Source organism: Capricornis sumatraensis, chromosome 2 (genome assembly GCF_032405125.1).
Source record: "Capricornis sumatraensis isolate serow.1 chromosome 2, serow.2, whole genome shotgun sequence".
Classification (NCBI taxonomy): Eukaryota; Metazoa; Chordata; class Mammalia; order Artiodactyla; family Bovidae; genus Capricornis; species Capricornis sumatraensis.
Window position 1 is genome coordinate 17,081,234 of NC_091070.1, and position 13,889 is coordinate 17,095,122.

The 13,889-nt window shown below is 53.8% G+C and overlaps 1 protein-coding gene across 1 annotated transcript in view; it reads left to right on the top strand.

Annotated features, from left to right (window-relative positions):
• The window catches only part of LTBP2 (latent transforming growth factor beta binding protein 2), a 110,858-nt gene that overhangs the window by 20,929 nt on the left and 76,040 nt on the right, over nucleotides 1-13,889 (top strand). Inside the window, exons 3-4 of the mRNA XM_068964247.1 lie at nucleotides 1,983-2,229; nucleotides 12,446-12,463. Of these exons, the coding sequence (XP_068820348.1) occupies nucleotides 1,983-2,229; nucleotides 12,446-12,463 (265 nt within the window). The remainder of the gene's footprint in view (nucleotides 1-1,982; nucleotides 2,230-12,445; nucleotides 12,464-13,889) is intronic.

Sequence of the window (13,889 nt, forward strand, 5' to 3'; positions counted from 1 at the left end):
ACACTTATCACATGCCCTATGTCCTGGCTTCCACATGAGACAGGACACTCCCTGAGAGAGGGAGCCGCTTTACCACTGGCCTCACACCTAGTGAGTGCTCGGTGAATATTCACTGAGTGAACGCATGAGACTGGTAAACATCCTCCCTCTATCTCAGACTGACTGTGTGGGCTTTGGAGAGGGATGTCTCTGGTAGTCTGAGGTCTCTACCACCAGAGCTGACCTGGGATGCAGTGTCCCGGGGCAGGGCTCCCAAGGGTGCATTCAGTAGCTGACTTAAGGCCAACAAATCCCTTTTGTTGTTTTATCATCAGCTCAGGGCCAAGGTTCAGAGGTGGGTCAGCTCTGCTGGGAGGCAGTGGGGGTGCAGGGAGCCTGGGCTTTTCAGTCAAACGCACCTGGCTCCTCCATCCAATACAGCCTGGCTGGGTGACCTCTGCACGTCTTTTAATCTCTCTGAGCTTCAGAGGCATTATTTGTAAAATGAGAATCACAATCCCACTTGCTGTATAGGATTGTTTCAGGCTTAAATGAGATAGTGTATTGGAGAAGGCAATGGCAACCCACTCCAGTGTTCTTGCCTGGAAAATCCCATGGATGGAGGAGCCTGGTAGGCTGCAGTCCATGGGGTTGCACAGAATCGGACATGACTGAGTGACTTCACTTTCACTTTTCACTTTCATGCATTGGAGAAGGAAATGGCAACCCACTCCAGTGTTCTTGCCTGGAGAATCCCAGGGACAGGGGAGCCTAGTGGGCTGTCGTCTGTGGGGTCACACGGAGTCAGGCACGACTGAAGCAACTTAGCAGCAGCAGAGACAGTGTATGCAAAGCACAGTGCCTGGCATGTTGTAAGCATTGAATAGATACTGCTGCTGCTGCTAAGTCGCTTCAGTCGTGTCTGACTCTGTGTGACCCCAAGTAGCTGCCGTAATTAAAGAGCTTCCCAGGTGGCTCAGGGGGTAAAGAATCTGCCTGCAATGAAGGAGATGCAGGAATTATGGGTTCGATCCCTGGCTTGGGGAGATTCCCTGGAGGAGGGTACAGCAACCCACTCTTGCCTGGAGAGTCTCATGGACAAAGGAGCGTGGGGGACTACAGTCCATGGGCTCACAGAGAGTCAGACATGACTGAACCGACTGAGCATGCACACACACTGTAATAAAAATAATATCAATTGTGTTGTAATGAAACATATGCTAGGAGTTAAGGAGGAAAAGAGGTGTAAGGGACAGTCACTGCACCTGGGAGTGCTGGTCATATTATGGGATTTGCTGCTGCTCCTGCTAAGTCACTTCAATCGTGTCCAACTCTGTGTGACCCCATAGATGGCAGCCCACTAGGCTTCCCCGTCCCTGGGGTTCTCCAGGCAAGAACACTGGAGTGGGTTCCCATTTCCTTCTCCAACTGAAGTTGAGACACATCCATAAATAATCTATCACACACGGTGGGCGGGGCTTCCCTGACGGTTCAGTGGGTAAAGAATTCGCCTGCACTGCAGGAGACACAGGAGATGTGGGCTCGATCCCTGGGCCGGGAAGATCCCCTGGAGGAGGAAATGGCAACCCTGACAGGCTACTGCTCAAAGGGTCGCAAAGAGCTGGACATAGCTGAGCATGAGCCCAGACGGACAGACTGACAGTGGCCCATCGGGCATGAGTGCTGTGCACCGTGGTTCAGAGGAGGGAGCAGTACCTGGAGGCAGGTCATCTGGGATGGGGGGGAGGGGGGCCTTGAGGGAACAGCAGGACTTAGTGGAGAGGAACGGGAGAGAGCCCCTCGGAGGGGACACAGCACACACAGAGGCCGAGAGAAGAGATGCGGAAACCATGCCCGCAGGCCAGTCCCCCGCTGGACAGACCCCGCAGAAGGAGCACTACGCGTGTGCAGAGCACGGTGTCGGGGGTGCGGCCGGCCACGCAGTCTTTGACAGGCGGTCTGAACACAGCCGGGCGGCCCTCACCCTCTGCCTGTCTCTGCAGCCGTGTGCCAGCCACCCTGCCAGAACCGGGGCTCCTGCAGCCGGCCCCAGCTCTGCGTGTGCCGCTCAGGCTTCCGCGGAGCCCGCTGCGAAGAGGTCATTCCGGAGGAGGAATTCGACCCCCAGAACTCCAGGCCAGCACCCCGACGCTCTGCCGAGGGACCCCCCAGCCTGCGCAGGAGCAGTGTGGCCAGAGAAAGCACCACGGCCAGAGCGCGGCCACCAGCGCCACAGCTGCAGCGGGCCAGGTAAGTCCCCTTCCTCAGTGGGCCCTCCCTTCTTTGGGGGAGGGGGGTGTGCAGCCTCTCTGGGGGGGCTTCTGCCTTCAGCCTGTTTGGTGAAGACCTTGGTGGAGAAGGCCGGAGGGACTCTCCTCCCCTCCCCCAGCCCCACCGGAGGGGTGACAAACAGGTCTGCAGGTTTTGGGGTTGTCACAGGCTCTGGCAGACTGGACTGCATGGTGGAGGTGGGAGGGGAGCTGCTACCTTCCAGGTCCTGGGAGAAAGACGAGGAGGGCATGTGCCTGGACCCAGGCTCTCTGCTTTCAAATCCTGGTTGCCGCTTCCTAGGTGGGTGACCTTGGGCAAGTTACTTACCTCTCTGATTCCTCATCAGTAAGGTGGGGACAATGACAATGATGATAACCATGGAATTGTAAGGATTAAGTTCGTTAATAAGAAGAAAGTGTTTAGAAGGGTGCCTGGCACAGAGTAAAGTCTATAAATGTTTCTCCTCCACTTCCTTCTTTTTTACCTGTGGTCCGTGCGATGAGAGAAGGACTCCTCTGTCAGCAAAAGAAACCCTTCCAGGACTTCCTGGTGGTCCAGTGCTTAAGACTCTGCTTGACCGCAGGGGGCCACGAGTTCGATCCCTGGTTGGGAAACTAAGATGTCATAAGCTGTGCTGCCAAATAAAAAAAAATAATAAGAAAGAAAAAGTTTTTAAAAAGCCACTTCAGCTCTCTTACCACCAATGCTAGCAGCCTCTCTCCTTGGAGCAGCCTGAAGGAACATGTAGGGGAAGGCAGAAGGCTAAGAAGTGGGAAGGGGGTGTTCTCGGGCAGAAGTCCCTGGCCTACTTGCCAGCCAACCTGGCCAGACATTTCCTAGCTCAGGACAGGAAGTCTGAACTTCGGTAAACTGGTCCATTCTGGGGGCTGTGTTTTCTTTTTGTTTTTCAGGTTAGTTTTTCCATTTGCTTCCTACTTAGAAGTTCTTTCTGAAATGTGTGAACCTTGTCTTGCTGAAATCAGGGAAAAAAAGGATTTGCCCTCCCGGAGGAGGCTGACAGAACCAGCAGGAGGAGGCTGACCTTGAGGCCAAGTCCCCAGAGGGAAAGCTCAGGAGAAAAACGAAAGGAGCTTGAGGTTGTCCAGCCACTCTGAAGGGGGAGAACGGGGACAGGCCAGGGTCTTGGTAGGGGTGTTTTGCCACCCAAGTGAGCAGGTGGTTTTCGAGGGCAGCCAGGAGCAGAAAAAAGCAGAAGGGTAAACTTGGGTCAAGGTCTAGGGAGCATCAAAGTCAAAACCAGAACAGCTAAACTCTTTGGCCAAGGCCTTGGGATGCCAGAGCAGAGAGAGAGGCAGAGCTAAGGGCCAGGTGGACAAGGGAGGGGCACGGCGAACCGCCTGGGACTGGCTGTGACCAGCTGGGCAGGGCCTGAACCTTGTTCTAATGGGTCCCAGCTCCGGGTCCAAGATGGGCGGGCCTGGTGCGAAAGCACTTGGAGGAACCCCAGGGGTGGCAGCTCCAGGGCTGGTCCTGGAAGCAGGGTGGAAGCAGAATCCTTCTAGCCGGGCTTCCCCCTGCCCCTCTCCCCGAAGCTTCTTTTGGCTTGTGGGATTTGTTCATGTTATAGTGCATTTATCCACGTGTTGGTGCTTGCTTGGCAGGTCATGCTGTCCCCTTGGACCCTTGAGTTGGAACTACTTGACATCCCCTGTCCCGTCTTCCCAGCCTGTCCAGCTCCTCTTTTTCAAAGCCCAGTCCCACTTCCTCCAGAAAGCACCCCCTCCATCGTGTCCACCCAGTTCTGACCTCCTGCAGCACATGCTTGGCCCACGTCCCTGGAGTCTGTGCCCTGTGTCTGCGATCAGCCTGTGCGGCCTGAGCCCTGGAAGTCAGTGCCTGTCTCAGGCTGGATGTCCCCACAACGCCGCCTTGCAGAAATCGCTCCATCTGCGTGGCTTTCTGTCGCTTGGTCCCAACTTAAGAGTGACCTCACAAAGGGCCCACTTGGCTCTGAGCCCTCACCTTGCCCGGGAACCAAGGGCATCCCTGCCCCCACTGCCGTGGGGAGGGGGCCACACCTCCCGGGTGCTGCACTTCTTACTTGGCCTCAGGATGGTCAGTTCATTTGCTCCCTGGACCAGGAGCTCCCCGAGGGCAGAGACCACCGTGTTCTCTTTCATGGACGTGTCCATGGTGCCTCACATCGCCCCCGGCACTCTGTAGTCAACACAAGCTGAAGGAGAACACAGATGAGGAGCGATGCTGGGGAGAGGAGGAGGCTGGGAGGGAAGGAGGATGAACTCTTTGAGGCTTTGGTCCCTGGGGAGGGTCCCCCGTGAGCAGGAGGCAGTGGAGGATGAAGGCCTGGGGTGAGGTCTCCGGCCCCACAGCAGGGCTGTCCTTTCTGAGCTTCACAGGCTCCCTGGCCAGGGACTACTGTGATGTTTTTAATGAGCTACAGCCTCCAGGCCAGCACGGTCTCTCTCTCTCTGCCCTGGCGCCTCAGTGCCATGAAATCTGGGAAAGTCCGAGCGGCCCGCTGTCGGCCCAGCTGTGTTTTGCTTTGGGAGGCCAAGTCCCGCTTGCCTGGTGGTGTCAGACATTTCCTGTGAGCCTGGCCAGCTTTCCCAAGCAGCCTCTGGCCTCTCTCCTGATGGCAACCTGGACAGGCCTTTGGTGTCCAGATAAAGGTAGTGACATAAATGCAGTGGGCACTCTAGGAGGGCGGGGTGCAAAATGAGCAGGGAGGGGAGACACTCCAGGGGCTGGTGACGGCCGGAGGCTACCTTCAGGAGAGCACTAGACAGAGGCCAAGAGACTCGTGTCTCAGAAGGAAGATGCGAGGGGGTGGTGGTGGAGGGCGCATAGGAGAGCCTCAGGCAGCAGGCAGCATGCCCTACAAGAGCCAGACGTGGACTGATGTTGTCCAGCTGCAGCCTGGGCTGGCTGCAGAGGCCCGGAGACTCCCTCTGAGACTCAGGTTCAGACTTCTTCCCCAGGCTGGGCAGAGAGCCTGCCCCACCTGGGGAGCAGGAGCCAGGCAGCTGGGAAAGAGCCTCATGAGACTTGGGGAAGGAGGTGGTTATGACAACCTAGGACGAGCAGGCCTGTAAAACAGTGCTTCACACCCGTGCTTCTCAGCCTGCAGTGGCATGTGACTCATGCTAACTTGTTAACATGCAGCCTCTGATTTGGCAGGTCTGGGGTCAGCCTATTATGATCTCAAGTGATGCTAATGCTGTTGGTCCATGGACCCCCTCCCACCTTGATGCGTGAGGATCTAAGACTGTACTTTGGATTCAGAGACTCCTGGAGTCCAGTTCTGGATTTACCAGCTAGCTGTGTGACATCTGCTGTGCTCAGTCACTCTGTTGTGTCCAACTCTTTGCGACCTATGGGCTGTAGCCTGCCAGGCTCCTCTGTCCATGGGATTCTCCAGGCAAGAATGCTAGAGTGAGTTGCCATGCCCTTCTCCAGGGGATCTTCCCCACTCAGGGATCAAACCTATATCTCCAGCACTTCCTACACTGCAGGCAGGTTTTTTACCCACTGAGCCACCTGGGAAGCCCTGGTGGCTCAGATGGTAAAGGAGCTGCCTGCAATGCAGGAGACCAGGGCTTGATCCCTGGGTGGGGAAGATCCCCTGGAGACAGACACAGCAACTCACTCCAGTATTCTTGCCCGGAGAATTCCCACGGACAGACTGTGGGCTCACAAAGAGTCAGACACGACTGAGTGACTGACACTTTGTGTGACATCAGACAAATATCCCAACCTCTCTGAGTCAATATCTCCTCCTAATAGGATTGCGAAGGGGAGGAAATGAGACCATGTGAGCAGAGCATTTAGTACGGTGCCTAGTATGAGCACTTATAAGACACGGGTTAGTGTTCAGTATGTGTTAACCATCAGTGGACAAGTTCTCTTTTCTATGGGGACTTGAGTGGCAAAAAGCAGGCCAACAACTGGGATGCCTTGTGTATGTGCACGTGCAGACCTGCTCTAGGGAGAAACCAGAGCCCAGCCCCAGCCTCAGGGGTGGTGTGATCCAGCAGTGGCATCAATAGTGGTTTCTGGCTGGCTTGGCTTCTCCACCAGGACCATTCTCACCAGCCCTATGGGGGAGTGGGGAGGGGAGGCATCATAGCATTTCTCAGAATGGGAGGGACCCCCACGGGGGTTGCTTCTTGGTCTGGCCTGAGGACCTAGAGGCAGGGCCCTGGGGACATCCTCAGTGGGCTTGGTCAGTACTGGAGCAACAAGGGACCTGGGGGACAGTGTTGAGGAGGATGGGAGGGACCAGGGGAGAAATGTCTGGGGAGCTCTGAGCCCCATGGTGATGGCTTTCAGTAGACTGTTCCCTGAGAAGGCAGGCTTCTTTCCACTGTTCCTGCCCATCTCTCCCTCTCCTCCTCTTTGCACACCCTGCAAAGTTAGATGTTTAAAACAATGCTGCATGTGCGATCCTTCAGTTCTATAGGTCAGCAATCTGACACGGGGCTCGCCAGACTAATGGCAAGGGGTCGGCAGGGCCGAGTTCCCACAGGTTCCGGGGCGGGGGGCCGGGTGCGGAGGGAATCTGTTTTCTTGCTCACTCAGGTTGTTTGTTGGCACAGTTCACTTCCTTGCAGTTGTAGGACTAAGGTCCTCACTTCCTTGCTGGTTGTCACTTGAGGGCCATCACATCTAGAAGCCGCCCACATTCCTTGGCTTGTTGCCACCTTCCTATCTTCAAAGCCAGCAACAGCGGGTGAACGCTTCATGTTTTAACTCTTCCCCTCTGCCTCCCTCTCCAGCTGAATCTCTCACTGACTCCTCTGCCTTCTTCTACCACTTTTAAGGGCATATATGATTACATGGGCCCCCTTGGATAAGCCAGACACCCCCCTCCTATTTTAAGGTCAGCTAATTAGCAACTGTAATTCCACCTGCAAACTCTATTTCCTTTTGCCATTTCATGTAATGTATTCAAAGGCATAACACGAGGGGACAGAGACCATGGGGGCCAGCCACACCTACACACTGCAGCCCGTTCCAGCTGGGACCCTCCACCTGCAGTGTCACAGCTCCTCTTATCAAGGGCTTGCCACAAGGGCGGCCCTACATGAGTGGTCTGGCCCCCAAACATCTCCAGCATCAGCTCTTACCACTCACTTACTCTGCTTCTGCCACACGGGCCAGTGGGTTTTCCCTGCAATATGCCAGAGATGCTCCCACCTCAGGGCCTTTGCACTTGCTGTACCCCCTCCCTGGAACACCATGTTCCTTTCCTAGGGCTGCCATAAGGACCACAAACAGAATGGCTTAAAACAACAGAAATGTATTCTCTCACAGTTCAGGAGGGAAGAGCCCAAAATTAAAGTGTTGGTAGGGTTGTTCCTTCTAGAAACTCAGGACAATCTGTCCCACGCTCTCCCCCAGCAGCTGACGGCTCCCTGCAGTCCTGCAAGCCCCTCGGCTTGTAGTTGCATCACACTAGTCTCTGCCTCTCAAAATACGTGCTGTATTTTCTATGTGTGTGTTGGGGGGTGGGGATTCTTATAAGAATACCAGTCACTGGATTTAGGGTCCACCATAATCCAGTAGAATCTCATCTAACCCTAACTAATGACATCTGGAACCACTCCCCCCCATAGCCAAATAAAGTTATATTCACAGGTTGGCAGTTAGGACCTCAACATACCTTTTGTGGGGCCAGAGGAGCACCCAATTCAACCTACATCAAACCTCTTCCCAGTCACATACGCACAGGGCTCACTTCTTTTCTACTCCAAGTCTTCCCTTCTCAGTGGGACTCTTGGCCATGTTTACCTGATTTTATTTTACTTAAAAATTTTTTTTATTGGAGTGCAGTTGCTTTACAATGCTGTGTTGGTGTCTACTGTACATCAGAATGAATCAGCTATTGTTGTCATTCTGTCACCAAATCGTGTCTGACTCTTTGTGACCCAAAGGACTGCAACTCTCCAGGCCTCCCTGTCCCTCACCATCTCCCGGAGTTTGCCCAGGTTCACGTCCATTGAGTCGATGATGCCATCCAACCACCGCATCCTCTATCAAAAGGTTTCAGGGGTCAGAATCAGCTATATGTATACATATATCCCCTCTTTTTTGGATTTCCTTCCCATTTAGGTCCCCACAGAGCACTGAGTAGAGTCCCCTGAGCAGCAGGTTCTCATTAGTTAAGGATTTCATGCTGCTGCTGCTGCTAAGTCACTTCGGTCGTGTCCGACTCTGTGCGACCCCGTAGACCGCAGCCCACCAGGCTCCCCCGTCCCTGGGATTCTCCAGGCAAGAACACTGGAGTGGGTTGCCATTTCCTTCTATGGATTTTATACATAGTAGTATATATATGGGGCTTCCCTGGTGGCTCAGCGGTAAAGAATTTGCCTGCAATGCAGGAGACCCGGTTTGATCCCTGAGTCAGAAAGATCCCCTGGAGGAGGGCATGGCAAACCACTCTAGTACCCTTGCCTAGAGAAGCCCATGGACAGAGGAGCCTGGCAGGCTGCAGTCCATGGGGGCACAAAAGAGTCGGACACGACTTAGCAACTAAACGACAACAGTGTGTAGCTGTCATTCCCAATCTCCCAGTTCATCCCAGTCCCCCTTCCCCTCTTGGTGTCCATACATTCATTCTCTTTGTCTGAGTCTCTGTTTCTCCTCTGATTTGAAACTGCACACCCCCAAACACTCCCTACCCCCTTCCCAACTATTCTGTTTCTTACCTCAGTAAAATGTCAGGCCCAGGAGGACGGAGGTTTTATCTCTTTTCTCTGCAATGTGTCTCCAGCACCTTGAACATGACTGGCTTAGAACGGAGTGGAGCCAGCAGGGCTGAGGGCAGCTCGACTCTCTCCCTGTCATCTTCATTTCTCACAACCCTGCGGTGGGTTCCCAAAGTCCCCGTTCTGCTAACAAGGCTCGAGGGGTATGCTGGGCCTCTCGAGGCTCTTGTCTGTGGGGAGAGGGAGGAAGGGCAGGGGCATTGGGGCAGCTCCTGACTCAGGCCTGGCTGTGCCACTGGGCACGTGTGGCTGTGCCTGCCTGCAGGGTGGGCAGGTGTAGAATTCGCCTCCTCAGGAGGACCCCTGGCATCCTTCAACCCCATGTCTCCACTCTGGCCCCCCGAGGACTTCCTGATGTGTGATCTTTAACCTGCTTTGGCTGAGAGCAAGCCTGCCGACTTCCTGTAGGAGGTGCTGCCTCCCCTCGCTCCCAGGCCTCCTGCAGGGGCTGTAGGGACTCTGCCCCAAGGGGTGGTCCCAGCCACCGCAGCGGGGACCCAGGCATCCTCCCTAACAGAATAACAAGGCATTTGCCCAGGAGATCAATGACTGGGAATCAAACCAGGTCCCTGGGAACAGGGCAGCAGGTACAAGGAGGCAACCCCGCTGTGTCTGTGCTGGGAAAGCACTGGGCTTTGGGGTCCGGCAGCATTTAAACCCTAGTGTCCTCGAAAACTAGTCATGCAAGTTGCTTTACCTCACTGCAACTCAAGTTCTTCGAAGTGGGAACAGTGACGCCCATCTCTTGGGGTGGCTGTGAGAATTCCTTGAAATAATGCACAGAGAGTGATTAGTGGGATGTCCAGGAAAAATCTCTTACCATACTTGCCTACTTCCCATGTTTATGACAAATCAGTGAGATACCCCATTTGCCAGAAGGAGTTTTTCCTCCAACCCACAATCTGGGCTTACAGAAGGGGAAACTGAGGCAGGACAAAGATTGGCAGCTAGGGAGCGGGCCTGTCCTGGGGACCCAGGAGATCTTGCCTCTGGGCCAGGCCGAAGGCTTGCCAGGGTCCTCCGAGCCTGGCTCCAGCTGCAGCCACCTCCCTCCTACTGCCTTCTGCCTCTCTGGGCTCCAGCATCCTGCTACGTACTTCTGCTCCCTCCTGCGGGCAACACGATCCCCTGTTGGTCCTCTCTCCTTTTCATTTCAGTCCCCTGGACCCAAGATTAGTCTCCGATACACCTAGGACCTGATGAGAAATGGACTCATGCTAGGAAACCTTGGAAAAGCCCTCCGTCCTCCCCAAGCCTCAGTTTCCATATTTGTAAATGAGAAGCAACAAATGGATTTTCTTTGAGGTCAAGAGCTGGTGGTGTCAGACTCTGGCCAACAGCTTGGCCATTTTCTATCCCCTATAGTGAAATGTGCTTATTCCCCCTTTACCCACTCTCATGGTGGTGACAAGGATACACATTGCCTTTCATCTGCTAAGGGCAGATCTTAGCTCTCCCTGACAGGAACCCTCCAGTCCTCCTTGGCAAGGCTGCAGTGGGTTTAATCAGCCTGCATCTTTTATCCTGCATCACCTGCTCCCTCAGGGCCATCAAGTGGCGCCTCTCTGCTCTGTTGACTCAGCCTTGCAATCCTGAGTGAGTCAAGTTTTCAGGACCTCCGGGGGTTGAACTCCTTCCTTCCTTTTCTTTTCTTTCTTTTTTTAGTGGGTTTTTTTTTTTTTTTTTCTGATTTGTTTTTATAACTCTGAGCCCCAAGCTTGCCCCCTGGGGATTTTCTGGAATTCCCCAACCCTTAGGATCAGGACTATACTATTTTGAAAAGATTTAGAAGCAGAGTATGCAATTTGACTTCCAAGCTAAGCCTCTAACTAGTCTCGGACCTTGGGCAACCCACTTAACTTCACTGAGCCTCAGTGTCTCTATTTGTAAAGTGGGAGGGATCTTTCTTTCCTTTCTGGAAGGTTGCGAAGATTAACTAAAATAATGTGGGTGAAAGATGGATTTGTGAACTGTAATGTGCCTTGCAAATTTACTGATTACTGCTGTTATTTAGCAGTCCTGGCAGTGGGCTGGGTTATTTACTTATGCTTCCTATACATGCCTGAGTCGCATTCAGAAGCAGGCCTCCCTGACTACCTTTGTAAAGTTTTAACCTTTTAAAATTAGCCGAAGCCACTGGACACAGCACTTGGGGATGTGCTTCACATTATGGCCTCTGTGCCAGCTACCCCACAGTTGTGCAGGGCACAACCTGTGCCACTGTGTATGGTGACCCTGAGCCTGGCTCTTTCCCAGAAGGGAGATATCTCCTATTTTCTTACTATTTAATATTGTAACCCCCCAACGTGAGCGTCCCCTCCTGTGGTTCACTTTTTAATTTCCACATTACTTTCCATTTTCCACTTTCTAACAGAACATATAATTTACTTGTTATGTTTATTGTGTATTGTCTGTTTTTCCCCAAGTATAGTGCGAGCTGTTTTGTTCAGTGGCATACCCCCAGCTCCTGGAACAGTACCTGGCATACAATAAGCACTCAACAAACAAATAATATCTACTGAATGAACATCTCTATCACCATGTATCTTCTGCTGCTGCCTGGAGCCAAGAAAGTTGGTCTCAGGTCTCTTCCCTTCTGAGTTGACCCTCAGCCCATCCTCCGGCACGTTGTTGATCAGAAAGGGGCTCTCTCAGTCCTCCCAGCAGGTGGTACCTGCTCACCCTGTGCCCCTTGGCCTTGGGGATCTGGAGCCAGGCAAACGGAGAGCAATGTTTCTCTCCTAAGGGTGGCTGGAGCGCAGACAGAGTAGGGCTTAGCAGACCCTTAGGAGTGCCAGGAGTCTGGTGGGTGCTGCGGCAGCTGTAAAAGGGTCTCCTCCCGGTTCCTTCATCTGTTAGGCCTTAGAAGATTCCCATGAATGCTCTTCCCTGGGGCTGCAGGTTTGGAAGAGGGAGGGCTCAGAGGGGAGTCTGTGGGAGACGCTCACTCGTGGGCCTCCAGCCAGAACAAATGGAAAGGGTTTTATTTTCCCAAGTCTGAAGTCACAGAAGCCCTGCTGCTGCTTTTTGAAGAAAGTAGAAGAGACCTGTGTCTCAGCTGAAAGCTTCCTTCACCTCCCTGTCCCTCCCCTCCCCTCCCTGCTGTTTGCAGAGGGTTCTGGAAACATGGGCCACATTAAGGTTTCTGCACGGTCCTTTGGCACTCAACCGCTGCCAGCCCCACCTATCCCTGCCAGGCAGAAACTGCCTGGAGTAACGGGGTGGGTCTGAAGCGCTCTGTTTCCACCGCAGAGAGGAGGGGGCCGGGCTGTGTCCTCCAGCCCCTAGTCACACCCCAGATGTCTGTCACATCATAGTCTCTATGACAGGAACTCCAAGAATTGTGCAGTGCACAGCCTGTGCAACTGTATGTGGTGACCCAGGACCTGGCTTCTTCCCAGGAGGAAGGTGACTCCCATTTCCCCCATAAAGAGTGTTGCTTCAAGGCAATCCTCTCCAGCTGGGTTTGGCTGCCAAGGCCCCTCCTATACCTCTCCAAAAGGGAGGTGGACCTTTAGACTTTGTGGGGTCCAGACATGCACCTCCCCAACCCACACAAATACCCGAGGGCCATGGAGTTGAGGTCCATGGCTGGCCTTAGGGTACCTATGCGTGAAAACAAAAGGACACAGGCTCCAGGTGGACAGTCTTGCAAGGCTTTCACTCTAGGCCAAGGGGGGGCTGGTGTGCCTTCTCTCCAAGCAGCAGAGCCTGCACGCCTGTTCCTTCCATCATGCTGGGCCCAGGGCAGACACTTGTGGGTCGATGAAGAGGCCAGGCTCCAGCCTCTGAGTGCTCAAAGAAGAAGGGGGGCCCTGGGCCTTCTAATACCTCTTCATTCCCACCCAGAGCAAGTGGGTGGATTAAAGGAAAATGGTTTCTGCTTCCTGCACACTTCTCTTCCTCCCTCTCATACTGAAGCTTGAAGGCGGACATCTGACATAAGGGGGCCCCGAAATCTCTGATGAAGGCTGCCTGACCCCCTTTTCTAGGATTATCCCAGAGTCGAGGATTATCAGGACCTTCCCTAGGTTGGGTTCCAGAAAGCGTCTCCCTCCTGGCCCAGCCCTGGCCCCAGCTCTCTGCAGATCTCTGAGATAGGAGCTGTTTACCTCCTATTTGCCCCAGAGCCTGCAGCCAAGTGATGGAGAAAGCACCTTCCTCCTCTAATTCTCCTTTCATCATCACCACCAACAGGATCTATTGGCCCCTGCTCTGCTCCAGGCACTGTGTAGGTGCGCTACCTGCCTCTCCGGGTTCTCGCCACACCAAAGTCACCAGCTCAGTGACACGCGGGAAGTGGATGCTGCACAAATGTTTTTGTTGAGCCCAGCGAGGGGAGTACAGCTGGATGGGGTACGAGGTGCACCCGTCTCAGGCGAGCTCCCAGGCACAGAGGGGCAGGGAGGCTCCCCAGTGCTCCCCACAGCCCTCATCCTAGCCTCACCCTGAGTGGGTGTCTAGCTTTGTGGGTACAGTGAGGAATGTTAGGGTTCCAGTTGAGTGGGGTGGAGAGTGGTCCCCAGGGGCAAGATCTCCAGCACCTTAACCAATCCTCACAATGACCCACTGAGGAGGATACACCCCAAGGAGGAAACGCCCCAAGGAGGAAATTGACAGGAAGGTTGTGGTCGAGGTGACGTTCTAGCTCAGGATGGGGTGGTGGTTAGGTTGGATCAGAGTAAGTCTTTTGTGTGGTATTAGAATGCGGTTTCAACCTTCGTTCTGTGGTTAGGGTTGGGCTAGTGTTATGCTGGAGTAGAATTTAGGACTGTGGGTTTTCTGAGCGTGGCATGGTTGCTATTTTAACCTACCATTGACAGAACCTTATTGAGTCAGCCAGCCTTACCATGGAAAGCACTCTACAGGCACCACTTCAATTAATACCCA